Source organism: Taudactylus pleione, unplaced genomic scaffold, assembly GCF_031769625.1.
Source record: "Taudactylus pleione unplaced genomic scaffold, aTauple2 ptg000685l, whole genome shotgun sequence".
NCBI classification, from domain to species: domain Eukaryota; kingdom Metazoa; phylum Chordata; class Amphibia; order Anura; family Myobatrachidae; genus Taudactylus; species Taudactylus pleione.
Window position 1 is genome coordinate 2,708,687 of NW_028285087.1, and position 21,380 is coordinate 2,730,066.

General features: G+C 47.8%; 1 protein-coding gene across 1 annotated transcript in view; it reads right to left on the minus strand.

Moving 5' to 3' along the window:
- Positions 1-21,380, minus strand: part of LOC148477861 (alpha-2-macroglobulin-like protein 1) — a 173,707-nt gene that overhangs the window by 84,544 nt on the left and 67,783 nt on the right. The window contains exons 12-19 of the mRNA XM_088456079.1: positions 18,276-18,497; positions 17,156-17,219; positions 13,187-13,206; positions 12,595-12,613; positions 5,568-5,701; positions 1,844-1,993; positions 1,427-1,585; positions 1,205-1,298 (exon numbers count right to left, since the gene is read on the minus strand). Of these exons, the coding sequence (XP_088312205.1) occupies positions 1,205-1,298; positions 1,427-1,585; positions 1,844-1,993; positions 5,568-5,701; positions 12,595-12,613; positions 13,187-13,206; positions 17,156-17,219; positions 18,276-18,497 (862 nt within the window). The remainder of the gene's footprint in view (positions 1-1,204; positions 1,299-1,426; positions 1,586-1,843; positions 1,994-5,567; positions 5,702-12,594; positions 12,614-13,186; positions 13,207-17,155; positions 17,220-18,275; positions 18,498-21,380) is intronic.

Genomic DNA, 21,380 nt, shown 5'->3' on the forward strand with positions numbered 1-21,380 from the left:
TGCGAAGTTATTCATATTTTGATGGCATCTACACTTATGACCAAAGAGTCAAATTTGGACTGTGACGTAGCGTTCTCAAGTAGGCAAGATTCAGCAGGGGGGGTTTTGTTGCAAAAAAAAAGCAAATCTGTGCTCTCACTCTGGGGCCATTGCCGAGTCGGACGTACGTCTATTTGTTGAGAATCTCTTATGTAAATTTGCACTCCCCAAAAATGAATAGTCACAAATGTAGCCGATGCGAAGTTATTCATATTTTGATGGCATCTACACTTATGACCAAAGAGTCAAATTTGGACTGTGACGTAGCGTTCTCAAGTAGGCAAGATTCAGCAGGGGGGGTTTTGTTGCAAAAAAAAAGCAAATCTGTGCTCTCACTCTGGGGCCATTGCCGAGTCGGACGTACGTCTATTTGTTGAGAATCTCTTATGTAAATTTGCACTCCCCAAAAATGAATAGTCACAAATGTAGCCGATGCGAAGTTATTCATATTTTGATGGCATCTACACTTATGACCAAAGAGTCAAATTTGGACTGTGACGTAGCGTTCTCAAGTAGGCAAGATTCAGCAGGGGGGGTTTTGTTGCAAATGCATTCCATGTAGACCTGGACGTAAGTGACGCAAATGAATGTCGACATGGTTGTAATGTTGCGGCCGAACATGTAGACATGTTCATAATGTCCACAGTCACCATTCATCATGTCAACAGTGATGTAATGTCAACATTGTTGAAATATCGACACTGTGCTTTCACAGTCTGACCCTGTCCCTAATGTTAAGTGAAACGCTAAACCCTTACTAACCCTAACGGAAATGTCAACGTTTACGATGTGAACATTCTATCAATGTCAACATTTGCAGATGTCGACATTTTAACCATGTTGATATCACACATGTCAATCTTCTGTTGTTGACATTGCGAATATCGACACTGTAATGTTTTCTGAACGCACCAAATAGTTCTATGAACTCAACTTCAGAGACCCCCTACCCTGACCCCCTCCCTTCTCACTATTAAAATCGGCAGCCATCCCCTCAACAACAGAGAACAAGACCGTGAGATTGCTTGGCTTTCATAAAAACCAGCATTCTAGTAACACTAAAAGCAGCTCTGATCCTAACAACAAAGCATTTACCAACCCTTTATGGCCTGTTAAACTCTAGATTGTCCATAACTTTCGAAAACGGTTAAATAAGGTTTCTTACGGGCATTAAGAAATTCCCTATAAAGCGGACAAACAATCGTCTCGACCACCAGCTTCATTATGTTAGTATTTGTTAGGACCTTCACGCCGATCTCCTGTTTAGTGGACAAAAGAGAGTGTGAAAAGGCATGGGAATCATAAAGATAAGCTGTACAAAGTAGACAATACTAGAAGAAAAACATGGATAAAACAAAAAAAGAAAAGGACGGTGATTGGGACATACCCTGAATAAGCTGAACACATCCACAAAATCTTTCTGGAATGGATTGTAATATGGCATAAACATTTTAAAAGGAAATCGCCACCAGCAGGGGTTTGATATCTCCTCCTCCACGCTGTCCGGATATCCACCTCTCGTAGAGTATTGGAACAATCCAAACACCTGAAAAAATTATGAAATGCGTCAAGTTACTCCACAATATTTTGTTCATACTGCTACTCTACTTGTGGGCAAGATCATTGCTTTGCTTTCTCCAGCTGATGATGATCAGAATTCGTGGAACTATTTTTGTATCATGCTTTAAAGGGACACCAGTAAGACATGTACACAGTTCAAATTATTTCCACGTTATTATCTTCTATCACTTTGCACATGGATCTCTTAATCCACATGCTGCTTCCATATCAAAGTTCTACTCACGGATTCTTTAGTTAACTCTTTATCCTCATAGGAGATCTGGACGCTCTTGTCCACGGTGCGGAGGGCACACATAGACCCATGCGAGGATTCCAAGTTGAGGTTAAGCTGATCTTTTGGGCTGGCGACCAAGCGTGTAAATTGCAGCTTGGCCTACAACGAAGAGGAGAAGGTGCCTTCAGTGACGAGAATGAGCATGACATAATAACATTATAGTACAGTGGTGGAACAAGGTGTTTTGTGTACAAAGTTTTCAGTTTACTTTGTTAAAAAAATAAAACTTATTATTTTCTTTTTGTTCTGATTCTTGGAGAACATTTTAGTCCTAATCACCTTCATGGGCTGTGGGAGCAATTAGACCATTGATCAGATATTTTGGCATAAGCACAACTTCCTTCAAACAAGAAAACATCTCTATATTATACATACATCCTATACAAGGGTATATGTCAATGGCTGGGAGTATGTTCTCTCTACTATGGGCACCTGGCAAGCCAATGTCATTATAAAAAGGGTCTGTTGTCATCTCTTCTCAGTCCTCCAATCCCTGCCACCTCTTTGGTGCCTTCAAAACTCTCCTTTGCCGCCTCCTCCCCTCCCATCCTCCTTTACTGCAATTGACTTTGCTCCTTCTTCTCTTCCAAAATTGGGGCAATCAGTCACATAATCTCCTCCGATCTCCCAGCTCCAACCCCACCTCCCCCATGATCCGCTCCACCTGACCACCTCACCTTGTGCTCCTTCCGCCCCACTACTGGTGACGAGGTCCACTCCCTCATCTTGTCCTCTCCCCCATCCACCTTCCTCCTTGACCCCCTCCCTTCTCGCCTTCTCCTCTCCCTCTCCGCCACTGCCTGCTCCCACCTTGCTCACCTATTCAACTTATCTCTCTCTACCGGGATCTTTCCCTCACCATTACAATATGCTCTTGTCCAGGGTGGATTGGGCATTACATTTTGCGGGGAAAATCCCGGTGGTCCGATTGGTTGTGGGGCCGCTTGTTATTTGAGGCCCCGCCCCCCGATTCGCATCACTCAGCCGGCTCCTGTGTGTTTTACACAAGGAGCCCGGCTGCCTATCAGTACTGCCTGGTCGCGCGCCTGAGCCTCTCTCGCGAGAAGAGAGGCCAACGGCCAGCAGCCTATGAAAGCCCCACAAAGTGTATAGTCGGAGTCAACAAGGAGGAGTGAGGTGAAGTGGTGCGGTGACAGCGTGGCTGCGGTGAGGGTAAGTTGCGGCAGGGATGGGGGCCAGTCAGAGCAGTCTGTCAGCCTGATCACATCCTCTCCACTCTCCCCTCCCCAGGCTGTGAAGTGTCATGTTTAAGTTTCATTTCACAGCCTGGGGAGGAGGCAGAGTGGAGAGGAGACAATCGGGTTTGGCGGCAGTCTAGGGGGTGATAATCTGTCTGTGTAGGAGGGGGGGTCTGATATACTAGAGGTGGAGATGATGATCTGTCTGTGGGGGAGGGGGGTCTGCTATATTAGGGGTGGGGGAGATGATCTGTCTGGGGGAAGGGGGGTCTGCTATACTAGGTGTGGGGAAGATGATCTGTCTGGGGGAGGGGGGCCGGCTATACTAAGGGCTGGGGAGATGATCTGTCTGGGGATGGGGGTCTGCTAACTTATGGGTGGGGGAGATGATCTGTCTGGGGGAGTGGGAGTCTGCTATACTAAGGGCGGGGGAGATGATGATCTGTCTGGGGATGGGGGTCTGCTACATTAGGGGTGGGGGAGATGATCTGTCTGGGGGAGGGGGGGTCTGCTATACTAAGGGCGGGGGAAATGATGATCTGTCTGTGGAGACAAGGGGGTTTGATCTGTCTGTGGGGAGGGAGGGTATTCTGTGCTAAGGGGAGATGATCTGTGTGTGAGAAAGAAGGGCTATTCTGTGCTAGGGCAGGAGGATGCCACTGAGGAGACACAGGATGATGGTTCTTGGGAGACGCAGGAGGATGGCACTGTGGGTGGATGGTGCAGGAGTGAATTGGGGGTGGCACTGGAGATTTTTGTGGACAGCGCCTATGTGCACATACTCAGGATAACGCACCATAGGAGATTTCAGAATTTTTCACGTATGTGCAGTTGCAAACAGGGGCGTAGAGAGCCACGTGGGGCCCCGGTAAAGAGGGGGCATGGCCTAATCGCGGGAGGCGTGGCCACGCCCCCTTGGAATTTTTTATTTTATTTTGCAGCGCCGCGAAGCGGCACTGCACGCCGGGGAGGGGGCGCTGTGATGAGCACCTCAACCCCGCGCAAAGCCAGAGGTGGGCGCGATCAGTGTGATCGCTCCCCCTTCAGGCATAGGAGATTGCAAGCAATCTCCCACTGCAGCCCAGCACACACTGGGCCTGATTCAGAGCCGGACGCAATTAGCACTCGCTCGTCCTGAAAATAGGGGTGGCTATTCAAATCAACCGTTCGCTCTTTGCGGTCTGTTCACGCCTCTAGGTCTGAACGAGTGAACCAAACTTGCGGTCGTTTTTTTTAAAAATACGCCCCCTGGCCGCTCGCATCCTACGTCATGTCCGCTATTTATTAGATTAATCGAGTACATCGACCAGGGTATGAACTGCTCGCTATTCTTGTGGTTGGTTTTTGCTACCACAATTTTGCGAACAGTTCTAGCTATAAAATAACCCAGTGACGTGGTCAATGACGCTGCTGTTTTAATTATGTACACCCATAAAACGCCCGTTTTGACCTTTAAGCACGCTTGCGTTCGGATCTCCACTCCCCGTTTTCAAGCACCTTCCCCCGTTACCACCCACATACGCCTACTCCTGTCACTCAAATTATCAGGCATTCGCTATTTTGCGAGCACATGAATTTCGACCGCACTGACTGGTTCGCGCATGCGTATAACGATCCGTATGCATGCGCAGTTGGCCAAACATCGCTCGAAGCGAACCAGCGGCCGCTTACGAGCGGCTCTGAATCAGGCCCACTGTGTGCTGGGCTGCTGCAGAAGGGAGAAAGGAGGGGGGAAAGTGAAAGGAAAGGAGGGAGAAAGTGAGGGGGGGTGGCGCCGGACCAGTCTGGAAGCCCGGGCCCAGGTAAACTGTACCCACTTCCTCCCCTCTCGGCGCCCCTGGTTGCAAATAACCGCTCAACTACGTGAACATTGCCATTGAGTGTGGCTCAGGATCGGGCCCTTAATAGCAAACTATAAAGAGAACTTGTGATAAGGTCTTATAAAAACGCCCACTGAGGTTGGTGCTATTACCGTGTGGCAGAGGATTGAATGGTGGAAGAGTCTAGATGAGTGTAATAAATGATATTACTGTTGCATGTATCATCATGATGAGTCAATATAATCAATGAAAACATAGCTGAAGACCTTTTAGGTATTTGGAGAAGAGGCAGATGACTAATGAGGACGTATCAAGTTTAGACATGTCATCTGAGGCTGCTGTAGATGACCATTATGAACTTTGTGAAGCATCACCTTTAAGTTCAGACACACTAGTCTTGAATTACTTTCTGGGTCCGCCGAAGATACATGAAGACAGGCTTGGCCCAAGCAATGTGGAGCTGGATGTGGACCAGAAGAACACGTTTAACACAAAGGATCCAGGTGCCAACAGACTATGACCCCTCATAGTGAAATTTGGTCTGAGCGCTGTGGCCTCACTAAAAGAAATTGTTGGGCAACTGCCAATGTCCTACTTATCTACTCCACACGCGTTTCACTGCCCACTCATGTTACAGTATGTGCCATATCTTACCTTGTTCGGAAAACATATTTCCACATTGAAGAGTAGTCTGTCGGCTGCCACAGTCCCATTCCTCAGTATGAGAAATGCCAACATCTTGGGAGCTGTTCCAAATTCGGACTTGAAAGTGATGGGGACTTTTAGGACTCCACTTAAAGCTGGGCAGAGAGCGGAGGGGTTAGAGGTATCATATGATAAGCACATGCAAAGTAACGATTTGTATAAGTGAGTGAGTCTGGAAGTTCTATGCCAGCCAAGGCTAACGATTCAGAATTGTACGAGGTACCATCCACTTATCAGTCATTCAAAATATAACATATATGGAGTCTCTTGTGACTATTTATTTATTGTGATTACTGATTAATTAGGATTATCATGTGTTTCGCGATCATGTGACCTGCGATCATGCGACTCGCGACCACATGATTTCTTCCAATCCATCAGACTACGTTCCCCCATTCTCCTTCACTGAATACGGTACTTCCGGGTCACGTGATCGGATGCGATCACGTGATCGGACCTCAGGAATGCAGTCTTCTAAATAAACCTAATATAAAGGTAATATACTTATCGTTTTAGCTATGTATTATTAATATTATATGAATAAATGGGATTGCCTTCCTATGAGATAAATTATTTAAAGTTTTTGGACGGTTCTATTGTTTGCATGTTAATTGCACACAGATGCATCTAATGAGTGGACATACTATAGGTATAAAAAGATCATTTGGACAGATCACTATATGCTCCTGAGGAAGCTGGACCCTAAATATTTCCAGTGAAACACGTTGAACGCTTTTATACCTACCTTTGGACATACCATTCTTAAACTCCCCTTGGTTTCTCTACTTGATACTGGACTGAATTATACCAGCCACTGGCAGCAACTAACAGCATCCGGAGGATCTACATCATCCTATATTTTGCGGTAAATCTGCTAAAGGACTGAATGGAACTTTGCCTTTCCAATCCGGTAATTTGTGCTGCCCCACGAGACTTATAAATACCAAGGAGTAGATTAACTATAACTGAGACTTTATGGTTTTCTTTATGGTTGTCCAATGTGAACTTCGTTTTATATATTGTTCTAATTATTGAACAGTTTTATATGCTATTAGGGGTGAGCAGGTTCGACTTTTCCCGCCTGACTCGGATCTGAAATCGAGGCAAAACGTCATCATCCCGCCTTCCGGGTCTCGCGGCTTTTCGATCCTATATAAGGTACCCTCGTCGGCGCCATTTTCTCACTCGGCTGTGGACAGTGAAGAAGGAGGGTGGGAGTTAGGGCTGGCTGGGCTGTGTAGTGTAGTGTAGTGCAGAGTAGTGTTGTGCTGTGCTGTGCTGCGCTGTGCTGCTGTTGTCCATAGGGGCTCTGTCCACTACTTCAAAGTCCATAGGGGCTGGCTGGACTGTGTTGTGCAGTCAGTTGTCCATAGGGGCTGTGTCCACTCCAAAGTCCTGTGCAGTGTCCCAGTCCTAAAGGGGTGCTGTAGTGTTGTCCAGGGGGTGCTCTGTCCGTCAGGGGTGCTCCTCCCAAGTGCTAAAAAAATATATATTTTTTCTGTGTTTGTGAATTGTGAGTGCAGTAGCCGCACGTGCATCAACAAAGTAGTGCCAAGCGTGCGCCTGTGTCATAAGTAAAGGGCCGGCTGGCTTCACCGTTAAAGGGTGCTGTAACCCCCAAAGTACACTCCAAACCAAATAAAAAAATATTTTCTGTGTTTGTGAATTGTGTGCGCAGTAGCCGCACGTGCATCAACAAAGTAGTGCCAAGCGTGCGCCTGTGTCATAAGTAAAGGGCCGGCTAGCTTGACCGTTAAAGGGTGCTGTAACCCCCAAAGTACACTCCAAACCAAATAAAAAAATATTTTCTGTGTTTGTGAATTGTGTGCGCAGTAGCCACACGTGCATCAACAAAGTAGTGCCAAGCGTGCGCCTGTGTCATAAGTAAAGGGCCGGCTTGCTTCACCGTTAAAGGGTGCTGTAACCCCCAAAGTACACTCCAAACCAAATAAAAAAATATTTTCTGTGTTTGTGAATTGTGTGCGCAGTAGCCGCACGTGCATTAACAAAGTAGTGCCAAGCGTGCGCCTGTGTCATAAGTAAAGGGCCGGCTGGCTTCACTGTTAAAGGGTGCTGTAACCCCCAAAGTACACTCCAAACCAAATAAAAAAATATTTTCTGTGTTTGTGAATTGTGTGCGCAGTAGCCGCACGTGCATCAACAAAGTAGTGCCAAGCATGCGCCTGTGTCATAAGTAAAGGGCCGGCTGGCTTCACCGTTAAAGGGTGCTGTAACCCCCAAAGTACACTCCAAACCAAATAAAAAAATATTTTCTGTGTTTGTGAATTGTGTGCGCAGTAGCCGCACGTGCATCAACAAATTAGTGCCAAGCGTGCGCCTGTGTCATTAGTAAAGGGCCGGCTGGCTTGACCGTTAAAGGGTGCTGTAACCCCCAAAGTACACTCCAAACTAAATAAAAAAATATTTTCTGTGTTTGCGAATTGTGTGCGCAGTAGCCGCACGTGCATCAACAAAGTAGTGCCAAGCATGCGCCTGTGTCATAAGTAAAGGGCCGGCTGGCTTGACCGTTAAAGGGTGCTGTAACCCCCAAAGTACACTCCAAACCAAATAAAAAAATATTTTCTGTGTTTGTGAATTGTGTGCACTGTGGCTGCACGTGCATCAACAAAGGAGCAGCGCCAAGTGTGCGCCTGTGTCCCATAAGTAAAGAGCCGGCTGGCTCATTTCTTAAAGGGTGGTGTAACCCACAAAGTGCACTACTCTCCAGCAAAAATAAAAAAATATTTTCTGTGTTTGTGTGCGCCTTAGCCGCACGTATATATCAATATAACATAAATGGAGGACCAAACTTTCTCCGATAAAAATAAAATAGGGAAAGATCAAGAACCACTTCCTCCTAGTGCTGTTGCTGCTGCTGGGAGTTGTTCATCATCCCAGAGAGGAAGTAGGAACACCACCACTTTTACTAAACAATTGACCCTCCAACAGTCCCTAGCGATGAGGATGAAGTACGACAGCAGTCATCCTGAAGCAAAACGTATAACTGAGGCCTTGACTGCTATGTTGGTGTTAGACGTGCGTCTAAGTATATGCCATTAGTGCAGTGGGATTTAGACAATTGATGGAGGTAGTGTGTCCCCGGTTCCAAATCCCGTCTAGAAGCCGCACTTGCATCCTCAAAGCAGCAGCGACAAGCGTGCGTCTGTCTGTTAAAGGGTGGTGTAACCCTCAAAGTGCGCTCCACAAACAATAAAAAAATTCTTCTTTTTTTTCTGTCTTTGTGAAATGTGTGGGCTGTAGCCGCACCTGCATCCTTAAAGCAGCAGCGACAAGCGTGCGTCTGTCTGTTAAAGGGTGGTGTAACCCTCAAAGTGCGCTCCACAAACAATAAAAATATTCTTTTCTTTTTTTCTGTCTTTGTGAATTGTGTGGGCTGTAGCCGCACTTGCATCCTCAAAGCAGCAGCGACAAGCGTGCGTCTGTCTGTTAAAGGATTACATCGGTGACAGCATCCAAGTAGGCATGTCAGACAGTCCGTACCTGTACTGGCAGGAAAAAGAAGCAATTTGGAGGTCCCTGTACAAACTGGCTCTATTTTACCTGAGTTGCCCCCCCTCCAGTGTGTACTCCGAAAGAGTGTTTAGTGCAGCCGGGAACCTTGTCAGCGAAAGGCGTAGGAGGTTGCTTCCACAAAATGTGGAGAAGATGATGTTCATAAAATGAATTATCAACTCTTCCAGGGAGACCAGCCTCCAGAACGTACAGAGGGACCTGTGGTTGTGGATTCCAGCGGGGACGAATTAATACTCTGTGAGGATGAGGATGTACACAACACTGAAGAGGGTGAGGAATCGGAGGATGAGGATGACATCTTGCCTCCGTAGAGCCAGTTTGTGCAGGGACAGATTAATTGCCAGCTTGTTTTGTGGGGGCCCAAACGAACCAATCATTTCAGCCACAGTCGTGTGGCAGACCCTGGCGCTGAAATGTTTGGTTTGTTAAAGTGTGCATGTCCTGTTTATACAACATAAGGGTGGGTGGGAGGACAATTCCATCTTGCACCTCTTTTTTTTCTTTGCATTATGTACTGTTTGGGGCCCAGTTTTTCAAACTGCCATCCTGTCTGCCACTGCAGTGTCACTCCTAGATGGGCCACGTGTTTGTGCCGCCCACTCGTATCTCTTAGCATAGTCATCCAGCTACCTCGGTGCAACCTTTTGGACATAAAAACACTATTGTGAGGTGTGAGGTGTTCAGAATAGACTGGAAATGAGTGGAAATTAAGGTTATTGAGGTTAATAATAGCATAGGAGCAGAAAAACCCACAAATTCTGTGATTTTAGCTGTTTTTATGCTTTTTTTAAAAAAAATACAGATCCAAAACACAAAACCCAGAACCCAAAACACGGAAGGGTGGTTTTGGCAAAATCAATCCAGATCCAAAACCAAAACACGAAAAGTCGCCGGTGCACACCCCTATATGCTATATAGTTGTTGACTATTGTGTTATTGTGTATTAAACATATATATTTATTTTAAAGTGTATTATAGCGCTGGTATTTTATTCTGTTTTTTTTCCCTATATTTAGGGGTTGACATCCCTTTACCAGCTGCTCTCATACAGTGCTTTGGCCCATTTATATATATATGGAGTCCAGTATCCCAGCAGTTCCCCCAGTGTCTGGTCCAGTGAAACACTCCTTGTTTTTGCCGGATGCGGGTTGTTGATAGACAAAAACACGCATTGGAGGAGCGTGGAGAGAACCATCTGACTAGGCAGTCATTGGGTGTGGAAGGGAAGCACCATATTGGGGGTGGAAGGGAAGCACCATATTGGAGGTGGAAGGGAAGCACCATATTGGGGGTGGAAGGGAAGCACCATATTGGGGGTGGAAGGGAAGCACCATATTGGGGGTGGAAGGGAAGCACCATATTGGGTCTGACACAAGTAACCTCTTGGATTTAAGTTACGGTTCTGGAGTTAGCATTTTCAATAAATGTGATAGTAATACAACGCCCCATACTACATATAGGGGCTTGTGCAGACTGTTATTTCCCCCAAAAACTATTTTTTTACTGTCCATGTTAATTTAAGGAATCATCTTCTCTAATGAGAATAGATAAATACATCTGTTTTGTTAAAACAGAAAACAAAAAAAACATCGGCTAGCCAGCCCCTCTCTTCCTCCCTATACGTTTAAAATAAATACATTTTTACATACTAAATAGAGGCATTTTTATAGAAGCTAGTGTTGCAGTCTATCATACACATGTGATATAGATTATATGTAAAACATTCTTGTACTTAGTGACAGGATGTCATCCTTTATATTTGGAGAGTAGTGATGTCACGCGACTCTTTGTGAAAGTCTTGCCTAGGTGTCAGTGACGGTAAAACTTATCGCCATACCAGCAGATTTGTTTCGAACTAAAACTTGTGTATTAAAAGGACACATATACACTCGTACTGTATAGGTATAACTATAAAGATATATTTATAATACATATATAATATACATCTGATTGTACGGCTTTTCAGCAATTTTCAGAGAATATCGTAACATTGAAACACTGCGCATGCCCCATAGCCGAGCATCTACGTGTGCGGCTGCTTGGGCATAACTGGTTTGCATTGGGGCGCTCGCATGTATGAGCAGTGAAGACGTGTCAGGGGCGCTATGCGTATTGGGCTTACACAGAGAGGGCCTGATTCAGAGTTGTACGCTATTGCCTTCTCAACTGCATTTGCGCTCACAATGTATTGCACAAACATGCCTGCTAACAGAGGGAGATAATGCCTGAAAAAGTGTGCAACAGGCTGTGCAAATGCTGCTACACCCACTTCCCCTGTCTGCGGTCTGCGCAGAACCTCCGGGGGAGAACACACCACCATTGAAGAAACATCGGACACACATCGACTCTTCGGGCAAATCCTGGGGTGCGTAGATTCCAGGGTCAGCCATTTCTCTGAAGCTGGCCTCTGAGACTGCAGTTCTGTGATTGGGAACGCAGCCGAAAACGCAGACATGCCCCTGGCACTCCCATAACACGCCTACAGGCCGGCCTCCATTGGTGAACTCTTTTTCCACCACCTCCTTTACTCCACCCAGGAATGCCCAGGGCTCACAGTGGTCTGCTCAGGACCTTGCGATCACGGAGACAGTGCAAACCTTAGTTCGCGCATGTGCAGTGGGACCTTCCATAATATTGCGCAGTAGCAAAAAATCACTCAACTGCATGAACATCAGCATAACATACAAATCAGAGAGTCGTCTGTTTGCTGACGGATCTCTTGCACCAGGTCATACTTGCTGACTTTCTGGTTGTCTCTTTCTGGAGGGGTAGCCATGTCCGCACAACAGGGGACGTGGCAGCATCATAGGTGGCCATTGCGGAGGAGGGGGTGGTGTGAACGCATCATAGTGGGGGCCGCTATACCGTGCCGAGATCACAAGCATTGTAAAGCGGGGGGCAGGGCTACAAGGATGCAAATCAGAGCGAATCGCTAATCGCCCACCCCCTGACCACTCATTTTGGATCATGCGTGGCCAGCTGCGGAGGGGGTGTGGGCAGCTGTGGGGGGGGGGTGAGAGTACAGTGGCAGCCTATGGGAGACTTGCCCACTCTTCCGAGTGGCCGGGATCAAATCCTAACTTTCGGAGGCCAGAAGAGAAGGCACCAAGTACAGAGCTGGTGGAAGTGCGCACTGATAAATATGGCGGCAATTTGTACAAGCGCGTGGATAGGGGCGGTGCGATTGCATAGCTGTGTACAGCTCTGTGTATGGGCAGAGATGCCGACATTCTGGCTGCCCCTTCCGGGAGGGGGCAGCCAGATTGGCAAAATTGGGGGCGTGGCCGGCGCGGGGGTGGTGACCACGTGATCGCGTAATTGCCCCTAGCATTGTGAAGGGGCCAAAATAACGCGATTCGGCGTGAATCACGTCACAGGCCCCGCCGCTGCCGGGGATTCTCATGTAATCGTGGGGGGAGGGGGGGCAGGAGGGGTCAGCAGCTGCCGGGAGGCTTGCCTGCCTTCCTTGGAGGCCAGGAGCGACACTCGATTTTCAGGAGGGTAGGCAAGTGTGCGTATGGGTGAATATCCAGGTGTAGTTCCACACGCAGTGAAAGTGTAATTACAGTAGACTTGCACACAACTCTGAGTCAGTGCGGATTTTAAGTCGCAATAGTGGTAGGGCCTCGTGATATGTGGTTGGGGTATTTTTGGTCAGATGAGTGGTGAGGGCTAATTGTTCCATTTTGGACTCTTGGTAGGTACAGAATAGCGATGTTTCTGTAAAGCAAGCCTGAAACCATGCAATAATTTTTCCTGATGTTTCTGGATTACACCACCAAGGCCAAGTATGAAGTATCATTATTGTCTGAGTACAGAGGAAATGTACAGTATATTCCTCTGTGGTGCTGGAAAGTTTAAAAAAATGTGTGATATTGTTTTTAGCAACACTGACATCCAGTGGTTGTTTTGTATATTACAGTTTAGATTATTGCCAATCTTATTAACAGGCTGCTAAAGATGATTATGTAGACACACAACTATATTTCCCAGGAGAAGTGTATGAAGAATTCTGGTGCAATTACAGGATTTACAGAGGGGGTGTCTCCAAATGCTTCATTCCAGAGTGAGCCTGGCCAGCCCATGAAGGGCATAATTAGCATGTAACACGCTATAGGGGTATATTTTATAGGCTGCTATCTTCAGGTATCGAGTCCCGTGCGATACTGCCCGATGTTTTGAAGTAGCAGTCATTTAAAAGACATAATCAACCTGCTACTTTAAAACATATAATAATAATAATAATAATAATAATAATAATAATAATAATAATAATATCATACATAAATTGTACAAACTCTATTAAAGATACACTGCATACTTACCTACTCTCCTGGATGTTGCGGGAGGCTCCCGCACCTATGGTAGGGATGGCCATCGAACATCGATGTTCTTCAACATCGATGGAAGAGTGGGAGCCGATGTTTTTTGTTTTCTTCGCTGACAGGATGGAGCTTAGCCCTGCCCCCCCCGGTGGCCGCTAAACCACGCCAACATTTTTTTATTAGCCCGCAGTGCCCCCAGGAGCGGTGGCCATAAAGGGGGTGCAAACCATCGATGGTTCGCCATAGATGGTTTTTGTGTTATCGATGGAAATCACTGATGGGCTCATGGATGGTAACCATCGATATTGATGGACACCCCACCGATGGCCATTGCTAACCTACGGAAGAGTATCCAGATCTCCCGCATCCCTCCCACTTCCTAGTGGAGTGGGCAAGATGGGGTGATAAATGGAGTGAATCGCGGCTCCGTATCTAGGGGGCAGGGCTATATGACAAGAGAATGTATAATTTAGTTCCTCCCCCTCCTCACGCTCCCGTGATTCGTGCCATTTTGCCATTATAGGGGCGGGGCCTAATGACATGGGAACCTGTCCCCACCCCCCAAAGTGGCTAGCTGTGTCTGCTCTCCAGGCATCTCCCGGGGGGCAGATTACAAAAACAGGCAAGACTCCTGACTGACCCCCCCCTGCACACACCCCCACAGCAGGGGTGGGCGATGATGCAATTTGCCCTGAATAGCACCTGCCCCATGCTACACAATGCTGGTAATCTCAGCATCGGGTAGCGGGGGCGGGGTCACAATGATGCGATAACACGGTCACACCCCCCACCCCACCCTCTAATGCCAGGCCATGTCCCTGGCCATGCCCCCCATAACGAACCTAGGCCCTCATTCAGAGCCGTACGCTCTGAGCAGAGCGCACGCTCTGCATGAGGGCCGGGCTCCTTTTTCATGGAGCGTCCTCCTGGACGCTCGTATAGCTGTGGGTCACCACCCACAGGCTATACGAGCGTGCATTTTGATGGCCGCGATGGTCGTGACCATCGCGACCATCGAAATTGCGAGCCGGAGCCTGCGGTTGAGGTTTTCAACCGCAAGCTCCGGAGTGATTTTGGCTCTATCAGAGCCAAAATCACTCCCACTGACATCACTAGTGATGTCAGTGGGCCGGCTTCTGACGGGAGGCGTTCCCGTGGGAACGCCCCCGTCAGGGAGGCACGCCCCCGGCACGCCCACCAAAGGGGGCGTGCTGTCAATCAACATTGACAGCACGCCCCCTTTGATCGGACACAACGAGCGAAGGAAAGTCCTTCGCTCGTCGTGTCTGGCGCATGCGCACGACGGAGCTCCCTCCGTCGTGCGCATGCTCAGTGCAGACCATCGACCCACTTGCGAGCGTACAGCCGCTCGCGAGTGGGTCTGAATCAGGCCCCTTGTCCCCTGCTATGCCGGCCTGGCTGCCCCCTCCTGGAAGAGGCAGCTTCAATGTTGGCATCCCTGACGTAAACCCGATGGTTTACGTACATATCCGATATTTGTGGATCTGAGCTGGACCTATTCTGCGCATGTGCAGAATGAGTCACGTGTGACATGCTATGGCAGTTTGGGTGCCAGGAGGGGGCGGCGCCGGGCTGCACTTATGGAAACGGGAGCGTGTCAACCCGATTTCCTGGGAGTACCGAGGGCCGGGTCTGCATCGTAGGACACAGATTTCCTGGCCCCGCAAGCGGCCAGGATCCGGCCGGGCTGAGCATGCTTCGGCTTGTGCCTACGGTGCCAGGCCAGCGCGTCCTCCTTCAACAGCAGTGCCAGTGTGCAGCGCCATGCGCAGGGCAGGCACATCTGCCCTCCTGGTCGGTTCCACAACTGCGATCCTTGCTGAATCAGGCCCACTGACCACTGCGTCACAGCATAGATCACAGAGACATTGTACTAAGCTGAGCGTAAGAGCACTTGAAATTGATTTCTCCCAACTTCCCCCCACCTTGGGACACTGCGGCCCGCGGATGGGACGGCGGGACAGTACCTGAATAGTGGGACAGTTGGGAGGTATGCTATTAATCGATTTAAACTGCCATGTTTTTGATTGTTGCCCCTTTGAAGCAGAGGGCATATTGGGTATTGATACGCATATTACGTAAAGTCTTGATTTTAATTAATTGATTCTTCTTGTAGAATTAGACCAGAGTACAGATTGAGCGCTCCTTTGTAATGTGAGCTGTAGAATGGATTATGCCCATTGCACTGTTTTCATATTGTCTTGTTGAATTAAACCAGATAACCTTGTGAAGTTTCACTAGCGCACGCAGGGGGGGGTTTCTGAGTACCCATGTTGTGTATGTGTGTGTGTATGTTTTGTGTGTGTATGTTGTGTGTATATGTTGTGTGTGCTGCGTATGTCTCACTATATATATATAAGAAACGGAAACCCCCCCTAAAAATCCTGCGTTTGCCCCTGAGTTTTAGTAGTAATAAACGCTCTCTCTCCACGGAGGCTGCCGTTGATTAAATTACTGTGTACGTATCAATCTTCCTTACCTCTCTGCCCGGGTCACATCAAACAAAGGGCCTGATTCAGCAAGGAACGCAGTTGCTTATATGCACGCAATCGGTCGATTGTTGCGTACTGCGCATGCAACGCAGTCTGTGTGCGCAAACTAGCAATTGCGGTGGGAACTGAGTTTGCAGAGGCTACGCAGACCCAGAGCAGAGTGATTGACATGAAGTGGCGTTTGTGGGTGGTGACAGGGGGGGGTCGGATGAACGTAGGGGCGTGCCAGTGCGTTTCAACAGCATTGCAGGGGTGTGCATAAATGATCCACTGTGTAGCCATAAGCTGCCATAGCACTGATAGCGTGCGTGGCTGGCAGCAATATCTGAATAAGGCCAGGGCTTGTGGAAGTGTGCCTATGTGTCCGATGTTACTCGGTGTTACCGATTGTTTCGCTATGTTGCCCTAGTAAACGGATGTGAGTAAGGGGAAGTGGGCGTCCTTATGTCATGCTGCGACCGCAATGTGAATGCAAACATTTCCATATCACCGCTGATATTAGCAACTGCGCTGCGTGCGTATAAACAGAATAGCGTTCCATGCTGAATCAGGCCTAAGGTACGGGGAAAATACTAAAGGGAAAGGGAGAGACTGCAAAAAGGAATATATCCATCATCTGTGACTATTTATGATTTAAGAATTTCTTTTTATTAGAAAGGGAATTGAATTGGTTTCCTTGTACATATACCTCATATACCTTAAATCTTGTTTTTCTTGTGTATGTTTCTTCTGTGATGTGTGTAGGTCACACGTTTAAGCTGCACTCCGAATTGCATTTGGAGCACGGGTGTATCATATTTTTCGTTTAACTAAAGGGAAAGGGTTTGTCAGTAAGCCACCTTACAGCTGTGATACCTATCCCTAACCTACATACACCCGACAACCCCGGGGTGTTACACAAAGATGGCAGAGCGGGACTCAGTGGCAGTTGGTCTAGTTCCCCTATTTGAATTTTGGACTGTGCTGCAGCCCCACCTCTGAGCCTCCACTGGTCCTTATATAAATTATCTATAACGGAAAATGCCCCACACATAGGATGGCACTGGTGACGTTACACGATTATACATACTGTACATATTTTCTGCTCCTATATTGCAAAGCACTAGACTCTCCCCTAGTGCGGCATTGTAATGTAACAGTGTATTGAGTTATTGTTTGCACTTACAGGTCTTTTGGAATAAGATAATTGTTTTGCTTCCATGAACTAGAATTCCACCCTTGCCAATAACCTAGAAAAGAAAGGGTTGGATGCGTTTACAGATAGGCAATTTTATGTCGCTTGCTGCAACTTGTTCCACTTACAACTAATCTAGTATACATTTTATACAGCGCTTCTATAAATGTCTTCCTTTTATCAGCTACCACCTCGCTATGAGCTTTTTTGAAAACATTTTATTTTCTGTGCTAAGGGCCTGATTCGGGGGTGCACACCAAGACATGCGCAGCTACAAATGTTTGCGGAGTGGCAGCGGCAGTAATATACAAACACTTGTGCACTAGCATACATGATGGGCTCTGCAAGCTCTGAGATTCTCACTTTCAATGCTCGAGGACAGCAACTCTACAGGCGGTTGTAAGCGTACCACCATCAGTGCCACACGTTTTAATTCTGTGCATGCGTCCTGATGGTTTCCAACTAAAGGGTTGCAGATCAGAATAGCATGGCGATCCATGCAATTTTGATAGGCATACCTGGGTTGTGACTGGGTGGGTGTCTATCGGCAGGGGGCGTGCCGGTGTCAGGGGCTGTGTTGAACTATGTATTTCCACTGGCAGTGGCAGCCATGTACTGTTGGACATTATGAGCAAACATAGGGCTTTTCTAATGTCTGATATTTGCACAAGCGGAGAATTAGAGCCACAGCCTGTGGGCGCCGCTTTAGGAAGCCCACCGGTTGTGGCATCAACAGAAATTGTCAGCAACTTAGCCTATCTGTGAATCTGGCCCATTGCAACTATCAGCTGTGGACTTGAACAAACTGTGGTGGACATCGATGGGTCCATCATCAATGGTCGATGCTTTTAAACCATCAGAAGGAAACCATCACTGTTGAGCCTTTGGTTTGTGTTTTACACATGTGCAGTCGACGCAAGCGCAAAATGCATTTGTGTTTCACCATTGGGCTCAGCCATCAATATAATACCATCGGTCGCTCATCATCAACGGTGAGACCACTCGCCATTGGCCTCTGACCATTAATGATTGCTAAGCCACCAATTGTCGATGGCCAACCTTAATGTATACACACAGACCTGCAGAAACAAGGTATGAATGTGAGCCTTACTATATAATAGAACTTCACAAATAGGTCATCCTTATCAAGGTCTTGGGGGTCTATGTCATACACCACATCTATGTTCACTTTGCTCTTGCAGGGAATGATTCCAAAGATGGGGCCCAGTTGTAGAAAGCTCTTGGCCTCACTGTAATAAGCATTCACTTCTTGGACTGCATCTGTATACACTGGATCCACAGGTCCGGTGCTGAAAAGATTACCCACAAAGCCCTGAAAATGGGGAGGGTGACGGAGTTGACAAAAGTGGAGGAATAAAGTGTTAGACGTGAGTTTATGCAAAAAAAAAAGAGACAACATAGAGTCAGGGAACAAAAAGAATAAAAGAGAGACAGAGCGAAGGAGGGAGGGAGAAAAAAAACAGAGGGAGAAACGATGAGAGGGGAGAACAGAGAGCACTGCTGCTTCCGTCACCAGACTACAATGGTGATTTAAAAAAAAAAGAAAAAAAACTATATTTAACAAATGCTTTATTATTTCAATGACACAATTTTCTTTCCACACAAAAAGACTGCATGAAAATATTTATTTTTTCAAATTAAGGGCCTGATTCAGACCCACTCGCGAGCGCTGTCCGCTCGCAAGTGGGTCGATGTTATGGACTGAGCATGCGCACGACGGAGGGAGCTCCGTCGTGCGCATGCGCCAGACGCGACGAGCGAAGGAAAGTCCTTCGCTCGTTGTGTCCGATCAAAGGGGGCGTGCTGTCAATGTTGATTGACAGCACGCCCCCTTTGGTGGGCGTGCCGGGGGCGTGCCTCCCTGACGGGGGCGTTCCCACGGGAACGCCTCCCGTCAGAAGCCGGCCCACTGACATCACTAGTGATGTCAGTGGGAGTGATTTTGGCTCTGATAGAGCCAAAATCACTCCGGAGCTTGTGGTTGAAAACCTCAACCGCAGGCTCTGGCTCGCAAATTCGATGGTCGCGATGGTCTCGACCATCGCGACCATCACAATGCACGCTCGTATAGCCTGTGGGTGGTGACCCACAGCTATACGAGCGTCCAGGAGGACGCTCCATGAAAATGGAGCCCGGCCCTCATTCAGAGCGTGCGCTCTGCTCAGAGCGTACGGCTCTGAATGAGGGCCTAAGTTTTTAATATTTATTTTTGTTTTTTTTTCAATTAGCCTGCTAGCTTACCACTGCAGCTGGTTCACACAAGCGCATATCTCCAAGACTTGCCTGGGTAAGCAGTAAGGTAAGTACACATCTGCACTGGCTATACTGTATTTACTAATAAATTGTAACTACAATAGATTTTCTATAGCTGCAATAATCGTCCTTATCACCCGAGAGAGAGGAGTAAGGGGACAAACAGAGTGAACAGGAAGGAGAGAGGAGACAGGGAGATATAGAAAATACTGACAAGGCAGAGAGAGAGCAAAGTAAGGAAACAGAGAGACGGGAGGCAGAAAAAGTTATACTGTAGGGGCGTATTTATCACATTCTGCATCTCAGATACAACACAAGGATGTATCAAAAATCGCATGCAGGGACAGAGGCCCTGATTCAGAGCCGGATGCTCTGACAGAGCACTCGCTCTGAATCAGGGCCGTCCTTCTTAATTTATAGAGAGCGGCCTCCTGGCCGCTCGTATAGCTGTGGGTGACCACCCACAGCTATAGCAAGCAGCCAGGAAGATGGTCGCGATGGTCAAGACCATCGCGACCATCAGGCTTGTGGCGAGACCCTTGTGGTAGGGTCTTGTTGCCACAAGCCCTGGCGTGCTTTCGGCTCTATCAGAGCTGAGAGCACTCCCACTGACATCACTTGTCAGCTCACCGGTGAGCTGGTCTGTAGGTTCCTGCCCTGTGACCCTGGTTAGCTGAGCAGCTGACTGGGGTCACAGTGAAGGAGCCTGGAGACTAGCTAACCAGAGTACCAGAGAGAGGACCTCTCTCGGGGGGGGGGGAGCACGCGGTCGCAGGGGGCGGGGCTTAACAAAGGGACATGGCTTAGCGCCGGGGAGGTAGCAGCGACGGTCGGTCGGCGCATGCGCGGGGCGCTTGTCACAGTATTTTTTTTGCAAAAATACTGTGACTAGTGGGCGGATGGGATTCGCAGGGACAGAGCTTTCTCGCAAGCTCTGTCCCTGCAAGGGATTTGTAGTAAATCCCTGTGATATTGCCTGAATTCGCAATGTGAATTCAGTCGGTAATATCACACTACAATCTACATTACCAATGTGGATTGTAGTAAATACAGCCCAGAGAGTGAGAGAAGACAAAGAGGGAGGAGTAATGGGGAAGATAGTGAGTGGAGTATGGCCACAGAGAGTTGAGGGATGGAGAGAGCTGTCGATCAACATCGACAGCCGCCCCTTTTGTAGTGAGCAACGGAGCGAGTGCTTTTTGCACTCGCTCCGGGGCTCGTGCGTGCTCACTGGGCCACCATCGACCCGATTGCGAGCGCTATGCGCTTGCGAGCGGGTCTGAATCAGGCCCAGAGAGCGAGAGGAGAAGGGAGAGAGAGTAGTAATGGGACAGACAGTGATAGGAGAAGGGAGAAAGCTGTAATGGGATAGAGAGTGAGGAGAAAGGGAGTAAGGGGACAGAGGGCTCTATTTACTACAATCCGCATATTGAATGCAGATTGTAGTGTGATATTACCCAGTGAATTCGCTTTGCGAATTCAGGCACTATCACAGGGATTTACTACAAATCCCTTGCAGGGACAGAGCTTGCGAGAAAGCTCTGTCCCTGCAAATCAACTCCGCACACTAGTCACGGTATTTTCTCAAAAAAATACTGTGACAAGTGCCCCGTGCATGCGCCGACTGTCCTCTGCTGCTAAGCCCCGCCCCCATTGTTAAGCCCCGCCTCCACGACCGCGGACCCCCCTCCTACCCCGCGACCTCCCCTCTCCCTTAATTACACTTACCTGCATGATCCGGTGATGTCCTCCATGTCCTCCGGTCAGCTGACATCTCATACTGGTCCCTGGAGTCAGGTAAGTTTTTTTTTTGCAGTGTATCAGCGTGTGGTCTGTATTTTTAGTAATCAGATCGCATTTCCCATAATTGTAATGGGAAATGTGATCCGACTAAAGTTACTAAAAATAAAATGTGATAAAAATACCTAGGGAGGCCCTATGA